This window comes from Centroberyx gerrardi, chromosome 23, assembly GCF_048128805.1.
Source record: "Centroberyx gerrardi isolate f3 chromosome 23, fCenGer3.hap1.cur.20231027, whole genome shotgun sequence".
In the NCBI taxonomy this organism is placed as follows: Eukaryota; Metazoa; Chordata; class Actinopteri; order Beryciformes; family Berycidae; genus Centroberyx; species Centroberyx gerrardi.
The window spans coordinates 20778204-20795423 of NC_136019.1; the positions used below are offsets into that span (position 1 = coordinate 20778204).

At 44.6% G+C, this 17220-nt stretch overlaps 2 protein-coding genes across 2 annotated transcripts in view; both read right to left on the bottom strand.

Annotated features, from left to right (window-relative positions):
* Positions 1-989: 989 nt before the first annotated feature.
* cth1 (cysteine three histidine 1) lies at positions 990-2055 on the bottom strand. The gene is made up of 2 exons (XM_071926070.1): positions 2047-2055; positions 990-1907 (listed from the first exon to the last, which is right to left on the bottom strand). Exons 1-2 carry the CDS (start codon positions 2053-2055, stop codon positions 990-992), a joined length of 927 nt encoding a protein of 308 aa, XP_071782171.1.
* Positions 2056-3505: 1450 nt separating this feature from the next.
* The window catches only part of mta2 (metastasis associated 1 family, member 2), a 29836-nt gene continuing 16121 nt past the window's right edge, over positions 3506-17220 (bottom strand). The window contains exons 4-18 of the mRNA XM_071926063.2: positions 15545-15662; positions 14474-14537; positions 14215-14332; positions 12302-12404; positions 11702-11801; positions 10872-11060; positions 10461-10535; positions 10290-10348; positions 10089-10189; positions 9256-9395; positions 8531-8759; positions 7832-7921; positions 7564-7682; positions 6906-7048; positions 3506-6448 (exon numbers count right to left, since the gene is read on the bottom strand). Coding sequence (XP_071782164.1) covers positions 6295-6448; positions 6906-7048; positions 7564-7682; positions 7832-7921; positions 8531-8759; positions 9256-9395; positions 10089-10189; positions 10290-10348; positions 10461-10535; positions 10872-11060; positions 11702-11801; positions 12302-12404; positions 14215-14332; positions 14474-14537; positions 15545-15662 — 1802 coding nt within the window. The 3' untranslated portion in view covers positions 3506-6294. The remainder of the gene's footprint in view (positions 6449-6905; positions 7049-7563; positions 7683-7831; positions 7922-8530; positions 8760-9255; positions 9396-10088; positions 10190-10289; positions 10349-10460; positions 10536-10871; positions 11061-11701; positions 11802-12301; positions 12405-14214; positions 14333-14473; positions 14538-15544; positions 15663-17220) is intronic.

Below are 17220 nucleotides of genomic sequence, written 5' to 3' on the forward strand. Positions count from 1 at the left end.
ATTTGAAGACTCAGAACAATAGTAGCAAAGATACTTCTGACATGGCCGCCCCAAGCATGCGGAATTATTTTCTGTATCGTTTCTGCTCAGACCAAAAATCGTATGCTTTGTTTTTATTCCTCTTCTCCGGTTCATATTACCTAAAACCATTTCTCCTAGATTGTAGTTAGTTGCACATGTATTACCAAAGTTAAGGGGACGGACACATCTAGGCCCTCCCATCATTTAGAGTCATATGGTAATATCATATGAAACAGGTGTAGTTGTTATCCCAGTCACCACCGTTTTCATTTTAGCTGTTACAAATGTGATTGTCTGAGGCATTTTGGACGGGATTAATTTGTCAAAAATGCCACCCACTACATTCAACCACAATATATTTATGGGATGACTTCAGCCTATAAATGATAGGCTACTATTGCTCTTATCTTCTACTCTTTGTGGTAGTTATACTCAATTTTACTAGTGTAGTCTCAAAGTGTTGTAGTTTGTGTTGCACTTTTTACAGAGAAAGCATGGAGCACAGTTTGCATAGGCAAACAACAGGGCATGAAAGGCCGGGATTAAAAAATGTTTAGTTTATTCATGACGCTGAAATCAGACATTAGAATAACTCAAATAAATACCAACAACTATGTACAACAGTTAAAAGTTACATTATACCGATTTGCTGCTTTCTGGACAACACTGTGGCAACTGTCGAGAACAAACTCAGTCTTCCAGATAGTCAGCCAACTACCACTGAATGACAGTTCATGTAATCTGGGAACAAGTCGTGACAACAGCTAAAGGCGAGGTATCATCTTGGCCTGTAAATCACAAGCACTCAAGCCAACCAACCTCAATTGAGGTGGAAAAAAAAGAAAGAATAAAAAAAATTAAAAAAAATCTGGTGCTTATGGCCTCTGGGGAAAAGAAGAAAAAAAATACAAGACTATATACACTTAATATTAATTCAGTCGTGGATCCAACAGTGACTGCCCTCCCAGCTACAGCGCCCTGTTGTCCCAGATCTCCTGGGCGCTGGCCGCCATGGCCTTGCTGCTCTCCAGCTGCTTCAGGTGGAGGGCCAGCGGCAGCAGCAGGTCGCTGAGGTGCTGACTGGAGAAGGTGAACGCGTTGTGGGCCGTGGACTCCGCAGGCGGCGCGGTGAGTGGCGAGGGCGAGACTGACGGCGGACGAGAGGGCGAGCCCGAAGAAGTCGGCGAGGCGGAGGAGAAGGGCGAGAGCGCGTCCGAACCCGGGAACAGGAGCGGCGAGAGCGCGCCTCCCTGGCTCTCGGGGGTCTTCATCTTGCTGGGGAGGCCGTGCTGGAAGAGGCAGCGGGTGCCGTAGAGGCAGAAGCCGAAGGAGCTGAAGGTGCGGCACAAAGCTCCCCGCGGCTTCCACTCTTTGTCGGAGTTGGTCGACTCCACGCTGCCTCCGCCCTCGACGTGCAGGAAGTTACAGCGGGTACCGAAGGGACAAATCCCAAAGGAGCGGAAGGTGCGGCAGGGGACGTTCCTCCGGCGCCAGCGGCAGGCGGGACGCTGCTCCATGGGGCTGTGGACGAACAAGCAGCGGGTGCCGTAGTAGCAGTAGCCGGTGGTGTGGTAGCTGCGGCACAACTCGGTCTTGTACTTGGGGTGGCGGAAGGGCACGTGGAGCTCCTGGAGGCCGTGGGCGAACTGACAGCGCTCGGCGTACGTGCAGAAACCCGTGGCGGCGTAGCTGGTGCAGAGCTTCGTCTTGTAGCGGGTGGAGCAAACCCAGGGGTTGAGGGGTGGGGAGGAGGACTCGACCAGGGGCAGCAGGGCCTCGGACAGGGACAGGCCTCCTCCGCCTCCATCTGACTCCTCACTGGACAGCAGGTTGTCCACCATCTCTTCGTCTTGGTAGGGAGGCAGGAACAAGTCGTCACTACTGGTCTGGAAAAAAACAAAAGTTCAGAATAGGTAAGACAGAGCATGGTACCAACCATAGTACCACTACCAGAGTTAGTGGTTCCATTTCCACTGGGGCAACACCAAGCTGAAGATTAACAGTCAGAAGAAACACTCCACTTACCTCAAACATGGTTGTAAACAGATTGAGTTGCTTCTGTTGATTTGGCAGGTCACTCCTGGCGGAAACAACCCCAAATCCTCCTTTTTAAAATTATGAAATGAGGAATAACGGAGGGCCTGCTGAGTCTCCGTATAAACCCAACGTGTATTAATTGAACGGCGTGGACCCTAACAACCCTGCTTTGTTATGGAGTCACAGGCAAATAACACGTCGTCCCCGTGTGTCTTTTAACCCAACTTCACCTCCCGCCCCGCGTTTAAAATGAGAATCAGCTGTGCTCAGGCTGAACATCAGATGGACGTCCCAAGCGGCCAATCACATCAAAGTAAAGCGGCACGCGCTTAACGACAAAGCAGTCAAGTCCAAGCAAGGCGGTGCTTGATCAACAGACCCATTCGCTTCACCATCCGCATTAACGTGACAACGTCGCGTCAGTTTAGAGGTCACGTCTTTATCAAATTAGGCTCCAATTATCACCATGGGCACCAGTTCACTAAAGCCTTAGCTATGGCAAAAAAAAGCCTCCCAAACCTGCTTATATAGATAAATAAACTGCATTTCTATGGATAAAATGGAACAATTATTGATATAGATATAATTAGTTGGTCAATGTGATAACTTTGTTATTTTAGATGTAGGTCACCAAACTATATTGCATGGTAGGAATATTGGTCCTTCCCCCTGGTGAATTAACCTACTTATTTATTTAATTGATTTTTTATTTGATTTTACATGGCTTCTAAATTAATTCATTTCTGGGGATTTTTGCTTATCATTCTTTGCTCTCAATTAGGCTATGACAAATGCTACAAGGCCAAATCTGCCATACTTAAGCAAAGCTAGGGCAAAATCCTTCCATTTGATATCAAATTACCTGATATCATGGTACACCAAAACTTCCAATCCCATTCATATAAATAGATAAAATTTCTGGGGACAAGTCACACAGTTAATAGGGAATATTGGTCTTGAATGATTCCCCGATGGATTTATTTATTTTTTCATTTATATGGCTTCCAAATACATTTCTGGAAAGTTTTGCTTATTCTTTGCTCTCCATCAGCATGATAAAAATCTTCAATGTCAAATTTGCTACACCCAATTGACACCCATGATGATCACAGGGAGCACGGGCGCAATCCACATCCTCAATGACTGCTCTGTTAACAAGGTGAGTGCCTCTACATAAACCTGTGTAAATTCACACCTCCGAGGCGTTTTAAACAAACCTGGTAATTAAATGCTGTCTGTTAAAGTAGGAATAGAACCGAGTACAAATAGACAAACATTTCTTTTAGCTAATCTTAAATAATTCTTATACATTCTCTGATTGGGATCATTTCTGGTGAATTTAATCTACTCGCTGCAGACCCTGTGGTGTTCCACAAGGATCCTGTCTAGGTCCCCTGATGATTCCCAAACAATAAAGCCCCCCAAATAAATAGAGAAAGAGACCATGTGCGACCACGAAGAAAAAAAATCTTTATTTCTTTTCTTATCAAGATACATTAAAGGATACAGAGACATTGGAATAAAAAACACTTGAGAAAAAAAGTTTTTAATTGTAGCATGTTTGTCTCTCCAACATACAAAATTCAAACCCCTCTCCCTTTTTGAATGTCGCCCCCCTGGTTCAAATCACCAGCCCACCCCGCCAGATGAAGAAGAGCAATGTTGCACATGTACAGTATTTGAACCCTCTCCACAATAACGGAGTAGGAATTACACGCTTTAGATTTTATGTAAAAAAAACACAGAAGTTTCCAATATGCCAGTTTTTCCACTTTTTTTTTTGACTCGGATTAGTATTTGCTACGAATTTAACACTTTGATTTCTTTTCTTTTTTTTTTTTTTTAGAAACATTACAAAAGCCCACATTGGGACCAAACTTGCTTATAAATCCATTGTAACCCCTTGGTGGCCGTGAGGAATCACAGGCGGAGGGATACAGAGGAACTATAATTATCCAATTAACCACTGATTTTATGCACTCGCCCTTTCATAACGATACAAAGGGGGAAAACAATAACGAATCAAAGCAAATGAACCCACAAGTTGAGACATAGCTGGAGATTCCTTTCGCATCATCATCATCATCATACTCATCACCACAATCAAAAAAACATGACTTCTGCACCTACGTCAGACATTACATATTGCTGCTTTATTTAACAGAATCTGTCAACCGACCAGTAACATAATTTCACCAGTTTCATTCAAACCAACAGCCAAACAGTACATTGTCATAAATGCTGTGGCCTAAAGTTAGGGACAATCTAGCATTACCTTACAGGTAAAGGTGTCCACACAGAATGGAGTTTTACACTTCTACATTATGGCTTGATTTGGACTTCTGCAGTGTCTCTCACAAAAATAGTACCTCAAAGCCAAAATGTATTCACTCTGCATGTCAAGTCACACGCAGTAACTCATGCATATTAGATCCATGGTAACCACAACTGGTTGAATTTCCTCAAAAAACTACACGATGATCCTTCCTACGCTGTGAACCTACAGACCCATTTCAGCAAAACGACCGACCGTCTCCCCCTTCGATTCAAGGCCATTGTAGTCGAGCTGCGACTAGAACACAAACTCCCTGTCTGAACGTCTCGGGGCGAGGCCGACAAGAGCAAGGAGCCAGAGTGTTTTCTCTCTCCAAAACGGGGGCTTAAAATGGCTGTAAAAAACGCGTGGCAAATCAAGTGACGGGGAGACAAAAGGACGAGAATCGGCGCGATTGCGACAACAACCGACTAGTAAACAAGAGTTAGACAAACACTTCTGTGACACCTGGGGGAAGTGGGAGGGGAGGGGAGGGTTGTAGGGGCAAAGTGGAAAAGCTGCAGATGGGAAAAGCTCTGGGGGAAGAATCGACCCGTTAGCATTCATTTCTTTGTTATCAAACCCTCTCTTGTTGTTTCTGATAGGCTTGTGTTTGAGTGTGGATTTGGAGGGAGGGAGGGAGGGGGGGCAGGTGAAGACGGTGAAAGGTCGACAGGTTACATCGGAGGCAGAAAGTAAAGAGACGCATGCTTGACGCTGGATGGCTCAAACACACTAATTGTGCGTTCACACTGCTAGCAAGATGCTCGACAAGGCACCGGAAGTCCATTCGTTTCCTACAGAGCCGAGCGGCCAGGGAAACTCAGCTGATGTGCGGACGCTCAACAAGCTTGTCGGCTGAGAAAAGTCGGCCACGGCTGAACAGCCAATCAGATTTCCACACTTCCTTGTTTCCCTACTGATGTGATTTCGTTTAATGAACATGTTCCGCCTGATTCCAGCCATTCATAGCTTCCGAGGTCTCTTCACTTTGTTTATTTTTCATTAATGATACCTAATTAGAATTTGCTATCTAGTTATGTTAACTCAAAACGACGCTATAAAAGGCAACACGCACATGATTTGCCTGTTCGACACTTTGTAGCTGCAGACCGCGACATAGATGCAATCAGAGCGTCTGGCCCCACCCACAATCAGCCGGAATAAAGAGACCCATTGACCAAGTTGCTCGCAGTGTGAACGCACGCCGACACTCATAAAAAGTGAGACCTTCCAAACCAACTTCATGATGGAGCGTGCGAGTGAAGTCTTCATCAAAATAGACCTTTCCGAATAAAGAAACATGCTAAAAAGGTGTCCCACACCGGCCTCCCGTTTCCACCCCCTCCCCAACGCTCATCAAATAGGTGTCATCCCCTTGAATGATGCAAATATTTACACAAACAAAGATAGAGACCTGGAGGAAAAATAAAGTGTGCTTTATCACCATTGTTTCAGGATGAGAAATATCTTGATTTTAAATTACACATTTAAAAATAGTCGTCGTTAAAAAGGGGAGCAAAAATAATTAAGGATCCGGAATAAAATACTACAAAGCCCAAAGTGTTGTGTGTGAGTGTAGGCGTGTGGATGTCCGTGACTCTTTGCGTGTTTATTTAATGTGATGTAAATGTACAGTCATCTAAGTGCTTGTGTGTGTGTGTGTGTGTGTGTATGTATGTATGTGCCGTGTGTGTGTGTGTGTGTTGGACACATCAACTTTTGGGAAATAACAGAAGACAAAAGAAAAAATTACACCGAAAAAAGAGAGAGAGAAAAAAAAGAAAAAAAAAAAGACTACTGGTATGGCGTGCTGCGCTGCCTGGTAAGTGACGGCCTGAGCACAGACCCCCCCTCCCCCTAACCCCCATGTCCTGTTACAAGACCCCTCCTGGTGCCTTTGGGGGCCACCCCCCCCTCCATCAGTCCTCCAGGACGATGGGCTCGCTGGTGCTGGAGGGCAGCAGGGGCATGGCCAGGGTGCGGGGGGGCGGCGGCAGCTTGATCCGGACCGGGAGGTGAGGTTTCCTAGCCGCCCGACGCATCTCCGACTGGGTCAGGTGTTTCCTCAGAGCCCTGGTTGGTAAGAGACAACCAGGTAAGACGCCACACTCCTTACTGTGCACTCTCTCTGGCTGTGAGCCAATCAAATCAAAGCCTCTGTATCAAATAGGCTACTGATTGGCTGCCTGTTATGCGGCTCTACACAAAGCGGTAGTGTCTACACGCTGGATGTCTGACTATCTTAACGTTAGCAGAACTTAATGTTATTCCCATGTGGCACTGACGACACATAGCAAGTGTGAGGCCGACAAAAAGAAAAAATTAAAACTAATTTTTTTTTAGAAATAACTAAAAGGATCCATTGTGTAAGTTAGTGAGCAAGTTTTAAATTAAAACTCTAAATCAGCTGTTGTAAATCAGCAATGGTTGAATAATAATAGCATATGGTTTGAATTCTAGGTGCTGATGCTCAAGTTGTGTAGCTTCATAATCTGGATACCAATAAAAGCATTAAAACAACTAAATGTACCTGGTGTCTTTCGTGGCCACAAACACCACAGGGTTGGGCGCATCTCCCTGGTTGACCTTCTGCCGCTTGATGACGGACTGGGAGGTGGTCCTCAAGCCCGATGCAAATGGCCTTCCATTGGCTGAGAAGGGCAGCCCTGCAGCCTGTGAACCAATGAGACACAAAGGATTAGTGATGAGAAAAGTGAGACCTTAAAAGCGTGGAAAGGCTCAGTATATAACCTCCTGGCCCGACTACCATGCTGCTTCACTTAGAGACAGACAGGAGGGCAGATGCTCAGCCACGCTAGTAAGGCTTATTTAGTCCTTGTTCACACTATTCCACTTTTTTCAAACCCCAAGCACCTTTTTGACATTAAAATCAATGGGAAGTGGCCGCAAGGTGGATGGAAAGTGGTCGCTTTGGAAGAAGTGCTGCGACGGGTTTCTTTTTAGGCAGAGGGGAGAGAAAAGTTCAACATTTTAGAGGAGACCACATGACCTGTTACTGTGTTGAAAATGGAGAATTGATACTATGAGTTGTGGTAGTTTCTAAGTGTTTGACAGTTGGACACAAGTGCTGTCTGATAGTGGCAGCTAACCCAAAATAAGTGAGTGTGTTTATTAATGATAAACCAACAGTGAAGTAAACAGGTGTGTGGTGTGTGGAGAATACTGACGCTGTCAAAGGGCCTCTTCCCCAGCAGGCCTGAGCCCCCGCGAGGCTGGGTAGCCTGGTTACGATTGATGGGTGTGGGGGTTCCCCGGGGAGCCTTTAGCTTCAGAGGGGCCGAGATGGCTGGGGAGAGGAGAGGACTGACAATCGTCACCATCCAGTGACACTTGACAATGCATTATATAACAAGTGTAATTCACAGAAATGTAGAGAAGAATTATTGGTTCCATGAAAACATTGGCAGCCATGCGTCTTTCTGGTTGTGTTCTTACCTAAATCCTTCACTATGGTGGCCAGTGATTGCCGAGGCACCGACCTGTTCTTTATAGGAGTCTTTGTGGCTTTAGGCAGCCTGATCATACCTGAACAAGTAGGAGAAATGTCAAATCAAACTTCTGAACCAATGTATATCACAGTAATAACCCAAATAGTAATAGATTAGAAGACCCATATATTGGTTTTCTAATACACTGGCTGATATTGGCCTTTTATGTAAAAAATAGGATATGGTTCAGTCATTGTGGCCCACCTGTGGTCCATGATGGATATAATGCGGTTTGATTGATTACATATTTATTATATAACTGATTAATAATATGCTGGTTTTCTATGGAAAGCCCTTTAACTGAGGTGATTCTAATGAGATATTTTGATCGGATTCCACGCATTGGATCCCACACAATTATGCATGATTTTGAAATTCTCCAAGAAACACTGAATACTTTGTTGTTACTAGTATACTATGTTTGGCATTAAAATAGTCAAATTAAATTTCAATATATTGAATATAATAAAATTAAATAAATAAAAATATCAGCATTGGCCCTCTAAAATCGGTCGAACCCTAGTAATAGCGTATAATATACAGAAGTCAACAAATGAGTGAGTGGATGAGTGAGTATTGTGCGTGTTTGATGTTCCATGCAGTGTGTATGCATGTGTTTTGCAGATGAGTGTTTCTGTGTACATACACTCGGCCTTGACGGCGTTGGCATTGATGGAGGCATATGGCCGCCGTGCGGCGCGGCGCGGCTGCAGGATGTCCTCGCATACTCGCCGGGCGATGCGGGTCAGCTTGGTGGTCTGCAGGATAAACGTCTGCCGGTTCTTCGCCAGCAGCTTGGCTCGGCCCTCGCTGCGGGTGAATGGCGACAAGCCCTGGGCCTCCTGGCGCGTCATGTGACTACGGGGGCCCGCCTCCTGGACAGGGAGACAGAAGGGACACCGTGTAGAGAGCTTTCAGGTAACGGAACTCACCCGGTGGCAGCCATGCCGGAGGTCCCCAGCTCTTGGTAACAATATTTGATAACAATATGGAATATGGAGCCAACAGTTTTTTCAGAATAACTGAGCTGACTCTTCTGAATCTACAATCAGAGTGTTTTCGACTACAGACTAGGGCTAACAGTGCCACAGTAAACTAAATATGGAAACAAGTCTACCTTATCAGACTATTCACTTTTACTCATAACGTTACTAAACTAACCTACACCACAACAATTATGAAACAACAGCCAATCCTCCATGGACTTCCATGATGGAACAAATGAAACAATGCAAAACTACACTTTTGGTCAAAAATATCCTTATCAGAGAATGGCGGTATAAAAGCAGCAGCAAAAAGTTCATCTTGATCATATGGAGGTTTGACAATGAACAGAAATGAGATTAGACTGATGTAGGGAATCAGACGTACAGAGCCAGCTCTAGCGGCACCCTCTAGCTGCGTGGGGGTCTTCAGGCCTCCATACTTCTTCCAGTAGATCCAGCAAGAGGCGCACAGTCTGCACTGCATGTTGGGAGGTCCCCACGCGTACCACTGGGGTGACTGGGCCGCTGGGTTGGAAGAGGGGAATCAGTGTTAGAGGGGGCATCTAAAGGAGCTCATATTTGGCCGGTAAATAAACACAACATCACAAATCATATACTGTGCTGATGAAAATGTAATCGTTGCTTCCCCCACCAAAAGCATCCTGTTCACACCACATATTTATACAACCATTACTTAATTATTCTTTTTTTATTCCTTTGACAGTGACAAATCATACGCTTTTATTTTGAAGGCCGAAGTGCCTTATCGGGTATTATTCTAACCGTCTCTCGCTGGCTGTTTGAGGGAGCTGCTTCTCCTCTCCTCCACTCTTAACACTGCCAGACACGTTAAGCTTGGCACAGCTGGCACTTTGAATCACCACGCTGCAGACATTTTTCCTCCCACCGGAAAAGTATTTTGTTGCACCAAAGCGCAGCTCGTTAAAGTATCAGTATCAGGATAGCTTCATTTGCTGCTCCAAGTTTGAGTATAAGGTGGATTGGAAGAATCCGTTGTGTCAGATTCTGTCATTTTTCCTCTCAGACTGAATCTATCAACTACAACTCACAAAAAGTTCTGGCCGAATTCAATGGGAAAAACATCCAAAAATGCAGAAAATCAAACAGAAGGCAAATACATTTTCAGAGTGCTGTACACTTATAATCTATGAAGAAGACATAGAATGAAGAGATGCCTACTTTGAAGCATGTACTTACTATGGCAGCTCTCACAGCTGAGTCCTTTCTGGAAGCCCGCTGCCCCGTTCATACCAGGCTTGCTACCCGGTGCCATGATCTGATTAGGGTTGGGTTTGGTGCTGGAAAAAAGAGGAGGGGGCGCAGAGAAGAAGGTGTTACTTTAACAGCAATACTCTTAAAACCAAGGCACTTCATCTTGCAGTTCACAGTAATACTCACTAGGTGGGGATGTACACTTGCTTGAGCTTGCTGTCTGCCTCTGCTGCCTTTAGTCGTTTCTGAGAGGCAAAACGTTGGACGGACAATTCGTTTTTGAGGAACTTCATAGAAATGAGTCAAAACTGAAGCCGAGTGTGGTGTACTGTGTTCTGTGGCTTGCTGTGTTCCTACCTGTTGGATGTAACGGTCGGTAGTCTTCCACATGTAGTAGAACTGGACCACGCTTGCTAGAGACTTCCAGGGCAGCTGGAGGAGAGCAAGCAGCAATATCACTAACCACAATTACAAACAACTAGCACACAACGACACAGCTACATACAAGATAGGACAAGTGATATACTTCCAGCAAAAAAGTATAGTTCGGCTAAATTCACTTCCACATCGCACAAAAAGAAAAATATGAAGGAAAATCTGGAAGTTTTTGGCATGAAAATGGTCAAATTTAAAGATACTGAATATCGGTACAAAATATTGGCTAAAAAGATTATCTTTGGTAATTGAGGCAATGATCTTAACACCAACCTAGCTTCCACATATGCAACACAGACACTTGGCAATAGGTAGAACAGAAGGCCAGCTTACAAAGTCCTGGCGGATGTCGTTGAAGTCTTTGCCATATTTCTCCAGGGCCTCCTCGAACAGCATGGCCTCCGAGGCGCTCCACTCCTCCATCTCGTCGCGACAGAGCACCGGCCCTCCCTGAGGCACCAGGGTGGACATGGCTTTGGCCAAGTCGTAGTTGTTCTTCTGCAACGTGTCCATAGCGTGAAACTGAGAGAGAGAGACAGAGGATGAGGGAGAGAAGCGGTGGCGCATTAGATCTTGGTAATGGCTGGCATAGGCCCTCTTCGGACGGTATTAATATTACCATGGGAGGCTGGTAATTTGATTTGACCCGTGCACCATCGGTAATTTCAGTCAGTCATCTTGACGGTAAAATAATTTTCTGGGGGGACCGTGGTAATCCTGGGAGACGCCACACAATGTCACGCACAGTACAGCAAGTGGCTTCATATCATTGCTGTACCCCATGACTCTTTATATGGCTCTTGTAATCCAGATGCGGGGTACCCAAATCGGCAATTGCGTCAAACACCAGATGTCGATCCAAATTGAAATTACAGGATTGAAATTACCCCAGGACATCAGAGTTAACTCAATCCACAGTAGGTCATTTCAGCTGGAATTTTTTCAAGGTAGTTGGTAATAGAGAAAATCATTGACATATTCATTCACGATGGGAAAACACTGCTGGGGTCCCGAGGGAAAAATTGCCAATCACCAGACCTCCCCTGGTAAAACCAATGCTGCCTGGAGAGGGATGTAGACACCAATTGTCAGCGGTCCCACTTTAGGATGCTTGATTTGGTTTGTTTACAGTGGGGGTGTGTGTGTGTGTGTATGTGTCTCACCAGTGTGATGTCTCGGGAGGCTGCAGCGGCGCTCATATGGAGGCTGGGCTGGCGGATGGAGCTGCTGCAGTCCAAGGCACGGGCGAACGTCCCCACAGCTCTGCAACACACAGCTACTGGTTACCATCACTGATCTATCAACCCTCTGACCCGCAGTCTTAGAAAGCACAGAAAATTTGCAATGGTGAAATCTAACCACTATGAAGCGTTTGTGTGAAAAGGCCTTGAGTTTTCATTAAATGGCCACTAGATGGAGTGTTTGGTTGATGTTGCCAACAAAGGACCAATTCACTGCCAGCAGGATGATTCCCTCCAAAAACAGACTTGAGGCAAAACACCCCTATTATGTTGACTTGGATCTCTTAACACTACACTTTGCATCAATTTAACCTGAAAATGCCAAACCAACTGATAATTGATCTCTTATGCAACTCAGGCGAAAAAATAAAATTCACTCCATATGGGAGGTTATCAAACTCGGCGCCAGTTCACGCCTCTCCTCTAGGAAAACTGTCCTGTCGGTGGTAGAGTCAGCGGTCGCCATGGCAACAGGACCTAGTGATTAGGCAACCGGGGTAACAGATGGCGGGGGAGCGTTACCGTGCCACCACCAGGAACTGGTCGATTTGCGGGTCTTTGAGCTGGTTGTCAGGGTCCCACACCTTGGTCTCCAGCTTCTCCTGGACGCGAGTGTCTGATTCAACTGAGACAGGGGGGACAAGGATAGACAGGGATTAACACTAAAAAAGGGACAGGTTACCTCTTCACCTGGACACTTTGGAAGGTGAACTCTTGTCATGTTTTTTATGGATTATTTCTATCTATTTCACTAGTTGAAACGGCTCTCGAAACACATTTCCTGCTCTGTCAGCTTGTATGTTTCCTCATGTGTCACGAGAGGATGACTGGAAAGTAGGGCTCGACTGATATGGGTGTTTGAAGGCCGATATTTTGTGCTGATATTCAATATCTGTTGTGTTTCCTCCAGAATTGTATTCTTGTCAGGGTGGAAAAGCTTCTGAAGCAGTATTTAGACCATCATGGGACACTAAAAGTCTCCACTGAAAGCGATGATGATGATAAAACAGCATCAACCGCATATTCATGCATTATCAAAAAATTGCATTAGAATCAGTTTCAGGTTAAGGGCTTCCCATAGACAACCAGTGCAGTATTGATCAATTCTACAATAAGTATGTAATCAATCAAACTGCATCATATCCATCATATCAGAGGCGGACGACACTGACTGACTGATATCCGATTTTTAATGAAAGACCAATTTCAGCCCCATACATCAGTCTAACCGGACAGAGAATGGGAGGAGTGATGGCGGGAAGAGGTCGAGCCGAATGGTAAAATGAATGTTATGGGAAAGATAAAGAAACAGGTAAATGAGCAGAGACTGATTGGCAGATGATGAGAGGAAAGGAGGAGTTGTAGGGCAGAGACGATGGGAGAAAGGGAAAAAAGAAATGCTGTTGTGCGGTCATCATGACTCATTGTCAGTGCTCTCCAAGGGATGCACTGCCATGTCTGACCAGATGGAGTGAGGGTGTGTAGTTGTGTGTGTGTGTGTGCATGATGAAATTTAAGTCACTGTAAGACACTGTAGTACATGAGTCCGGTATGAGACGAGACCCCTGTTCTGACATCTTGGGCTTGGTCTCCTGTCTATTTTGAGTTGACTCAGCTTTTTCCTACTTAAATTAAAATTTCAAAAGGTGCATTTTTCTCCACCTAGTTCACCTGTATTTATTTTCTCCCCAACTATTTAAAGGATTACATCTGTGTAGTGCTGGGTGATATGGTTGATATCAATATCACAATAACCATATGGATTTTTTTTCCAATATCGATATACAGTACATCACGATATGGTTTACACATGCAAAATCACATGTTAAATAATCGCATTGAACTGCATGGTAATGTTAGGTGTGATGTCAAACAAAAACAGAAATTTTCAAAGAATATTCTTTAAAATATTTCATGCCTCATTTTGTCATAGTTGTCGTTGTCTTGAATAGGACACGATTTGCTCTAGTCTCGGTTTTGACTTGGACTCGACCCCCTTTGGACCTGGTCTTGGAATTGACTTGGCTAAGGTGGTCTTCCACTGCAGCCCTGGCAGACACTCTGGTCGGGATAATAATCATCTCCAGACCTCACAGAACTCTGTCCATACTTGACAACATGTTGTTTTGGCCTGAGAAACCCATCTTCAGTGTGTGGGAAGCTTCTGCCTATTTAATTTTCACTAATCCCCGCTGATCCCTGCTACTAGTCGAGGGAAGCCCTCTCTTTGTACCGGAGATGGACTCAGGCCTCTTGCGTAAGCATTTTTGTGTCGTGATACATGTACACGCGTGTGTTTGAGGGACTTAACCTCAGGGTTACTGTAAGGCTGTGGTTTGAAAAGAAGTAACGCAATAAGCTGTGTGGATTGGGAAGGTCAGAGTTCGCCTGGTCCCTCCAACCTTTAGCCTGGTTGATATTAGCCTGCTGCTCACCTTCAGCTAGTTTGTCGGGGATCTCGGCCTGGTACTTGGATCCCACCCGGATCTCGCCCTGGTCCGCCAGCAGGGTCTTTTGGACGGGGTCAAACACCAACGAGTAGAAGAAACAGTCCTGGACAGAGCCCACAGCAAAACATTAAAACTGCTTGCCAGTTGTTTCTACAATTCCTCTACATTGTGTCTCCATGCCTGAAATCCTAAGAGTTTTCCACGTAAAGATCCACTGGTGGCAGATGCATGCGTGGGAGCTTACCTCTTTCTCCAGGTAGCCGGCCAGGACGTCCGTTTCATTGAGGAGGGTGACGTTGCATTTCCCCCTGTGGAGACAGTTAGGAGCATTCAGAGTTCAGCATGCTTAACACTAAGCTCTACAGATTCTGAAAAGGCTCAAAAAGGGAAAATGTCTCATTGAAAATATTTCATCAGTGCAACAGCATTGTCACAATAGCATGTTTGACCTTGATACCAATACCAAGTTTAATATCTAAAAATTCAATGCTACCAGGATACCACGGAAAACAAGGATAACCATCAAGCAACCATCAGGAACTTTAATAAAACTGTGCAATGAATCTTATAAAATAAATAAAGCAGAGATGCTTTACTCAGTTACTTGTGTTATCACACTTGTCTTGGACAAATAGACAACATTGCGGTAACTTTTGCACAGGGTTTTTGATGTTGATTGATTGGGTGTTCATCTTTGTTGGCTTGGTAAATGAAATAGTTCCATATCTGGCTCCTGGCACCAGTTTATCAACCACTTTAAGTAGACCGTTTGCCAATCCTGACTGCTGCAGTCCACTGTGAAGAGCCAGACTGACACAGTCTATCCCAGTCCTTCCTCTTCTTTTAACTATTCCAATCCATGCGCCATCTGCATGTTAATGCCCTCTGGAGGCCATGTTGAAATGGAATCTCTGCTTGTGCAACACATTTGGCGAAGGTATTGAACGTTTCTAAAATTAAATGTCGAATTCAGACTTTCGCAACGGTACTGAAGTAGTATTGAGATTTCGGTTATCGTGACAATACTATAACGCAATCCTTACAATCTGCCACCTGCAAGTCATCAGTGTGATTATTCAGTAGGGAGGGGGTGGATTGTGATGATGGGGTGGCCTCTGCAGGGACAGGTTTAACACATGGCTGACTTAACGGCAGAGAATGGCTGCGGAGAGCACCGTTTACTGGGCGGTTTGGTGTTAACTGTGCATGGCAGGTGTCAGGGTTGAAATTAAATGGCACCCATGTCTGTAACTGCTGCTGTGCTATAGCAACCACACACACACACACATACACATGCACACACACACACCCTTACCGTATGTGAGTGGCAGGTAGAGATTCAAACTGTCGAGAGAGGAAGAGTTCTCTGTGTTTGAGCTGGTGTTTCTGTTGTTCAGACACTGCTGGCTGCTTGGACTCCTCCTCGAAATCTCCTGAAAACGGAAAACCCAAACACATCAGCATGAATGTCGTTTCCCTATTGAGATGACAAACACCAAACTCTATGAAAAATACAAAACAAAACAAACCCCGCAAAAGAAAAAGCAGGATCAACAGGGTTCCCACTGTGGTCCCGATATAAAACTCAGTCAGAACCCTTCCGTGACCCAAACATTTGATTCCTTCTTGGTTTGTTAATGTTGTTTTTCTCAAGGGGTGAACAGTCTGGTTTCTGTTACAGTGGGGCTGAAAACCGTCTAATACAATTAACGTGAGTTGGAAAACATATTCTGCTATATTCCTGCAAAGTCACCCATGACTTTCCCAGATAATATATCCAACTGCCTGACTTTCCCTGTCTGGAATACACCTCTTTAAATTCCATGATCTTTCAGAAATTCCATGACCAGAGGGATCCCTGTCAAAATGCGGGAGGTTCTCACTGCTGTATGCTGTAAGATGAACAACTAAAAACTGTGACAACACCCTGCTGAACTAAACATATTGTAATATCAGTCATTCATCACTTCTTGCTATCGTCGCTGTGTGAGAAAATACGGACGATAAACAACACAGCTCCATGTGACCAACCAGGGTCCGAAATTACCACCTGCCGAGCACCAAATGCCAGTAAAATTTGTCTCTGGCGGATAAACCGAAAAGCGAGATGAAACATGACATCCCCCATGAACGATGCAGGCGCCCCTTGGGCCAATCAGTGACAAGATGCATCATCCCTCCAAGTTTCATCAAAATCGGACTGGTTGTGTAGCAGTTCTGGCCTTTCAAAATTTGAAATTTTGACCTTCAGTGTAATCTTTTCAACACTCGTCTCGTCAGCCAATCGGATCAAAGCAAAACAATGGCTCTGTATCAAACAGGCTGTTAATTAGCTGCCTGTTACACTGACTTGATCCATTGAGTGAGCAAGTTTTATCTGATTCTATACATGGAATAGCATTGAAAATTGATCCGGTGACATATGAAAGACGTACTGTATATTAATTATTTGGCTGGTAAAAATGATTCTTGGCAGGTACATTTTTTGCTTACCAGCCTTTGGCAGGTGAGCCAAAAAGGTAACTTTGGTAGCCATTACCAACCCAACTGTCATCCCCGGCTTTAGACTGTTTAGCCAGGCATCAAGATACTTGTGGCTGCAGATAAAGAAAGCCAATATACTGTATTTGTTTCAGCCAGGGGCATCGATTCACTAAACCCTAAGCTATGGCGACGACTCTGCTTCTCATATTTATTTATAATATTTAAATCACTCCTTAAAGAAAGCTCATTTTTATATATATATGCTTTTATGTGATGACGTTTGATCAATTGCATTTGACCTCCCTTTTATGGCTCTTACCCTGCTTTTATTGTTGACTTTAGCTGTTAGCTGTTTATTTCTGTTGCTCCTTTGTAAAGTGCTTTGTAAATGTTCCTACAAAAGTACAAAAGTAAGCCACTTATTATTTAGTCAATGTGACAAATTAGAAGACAGGTCACCAAATTATCAGGTTAGAGGAAAAAATGGTCCTGATTGTGATTTGGTGT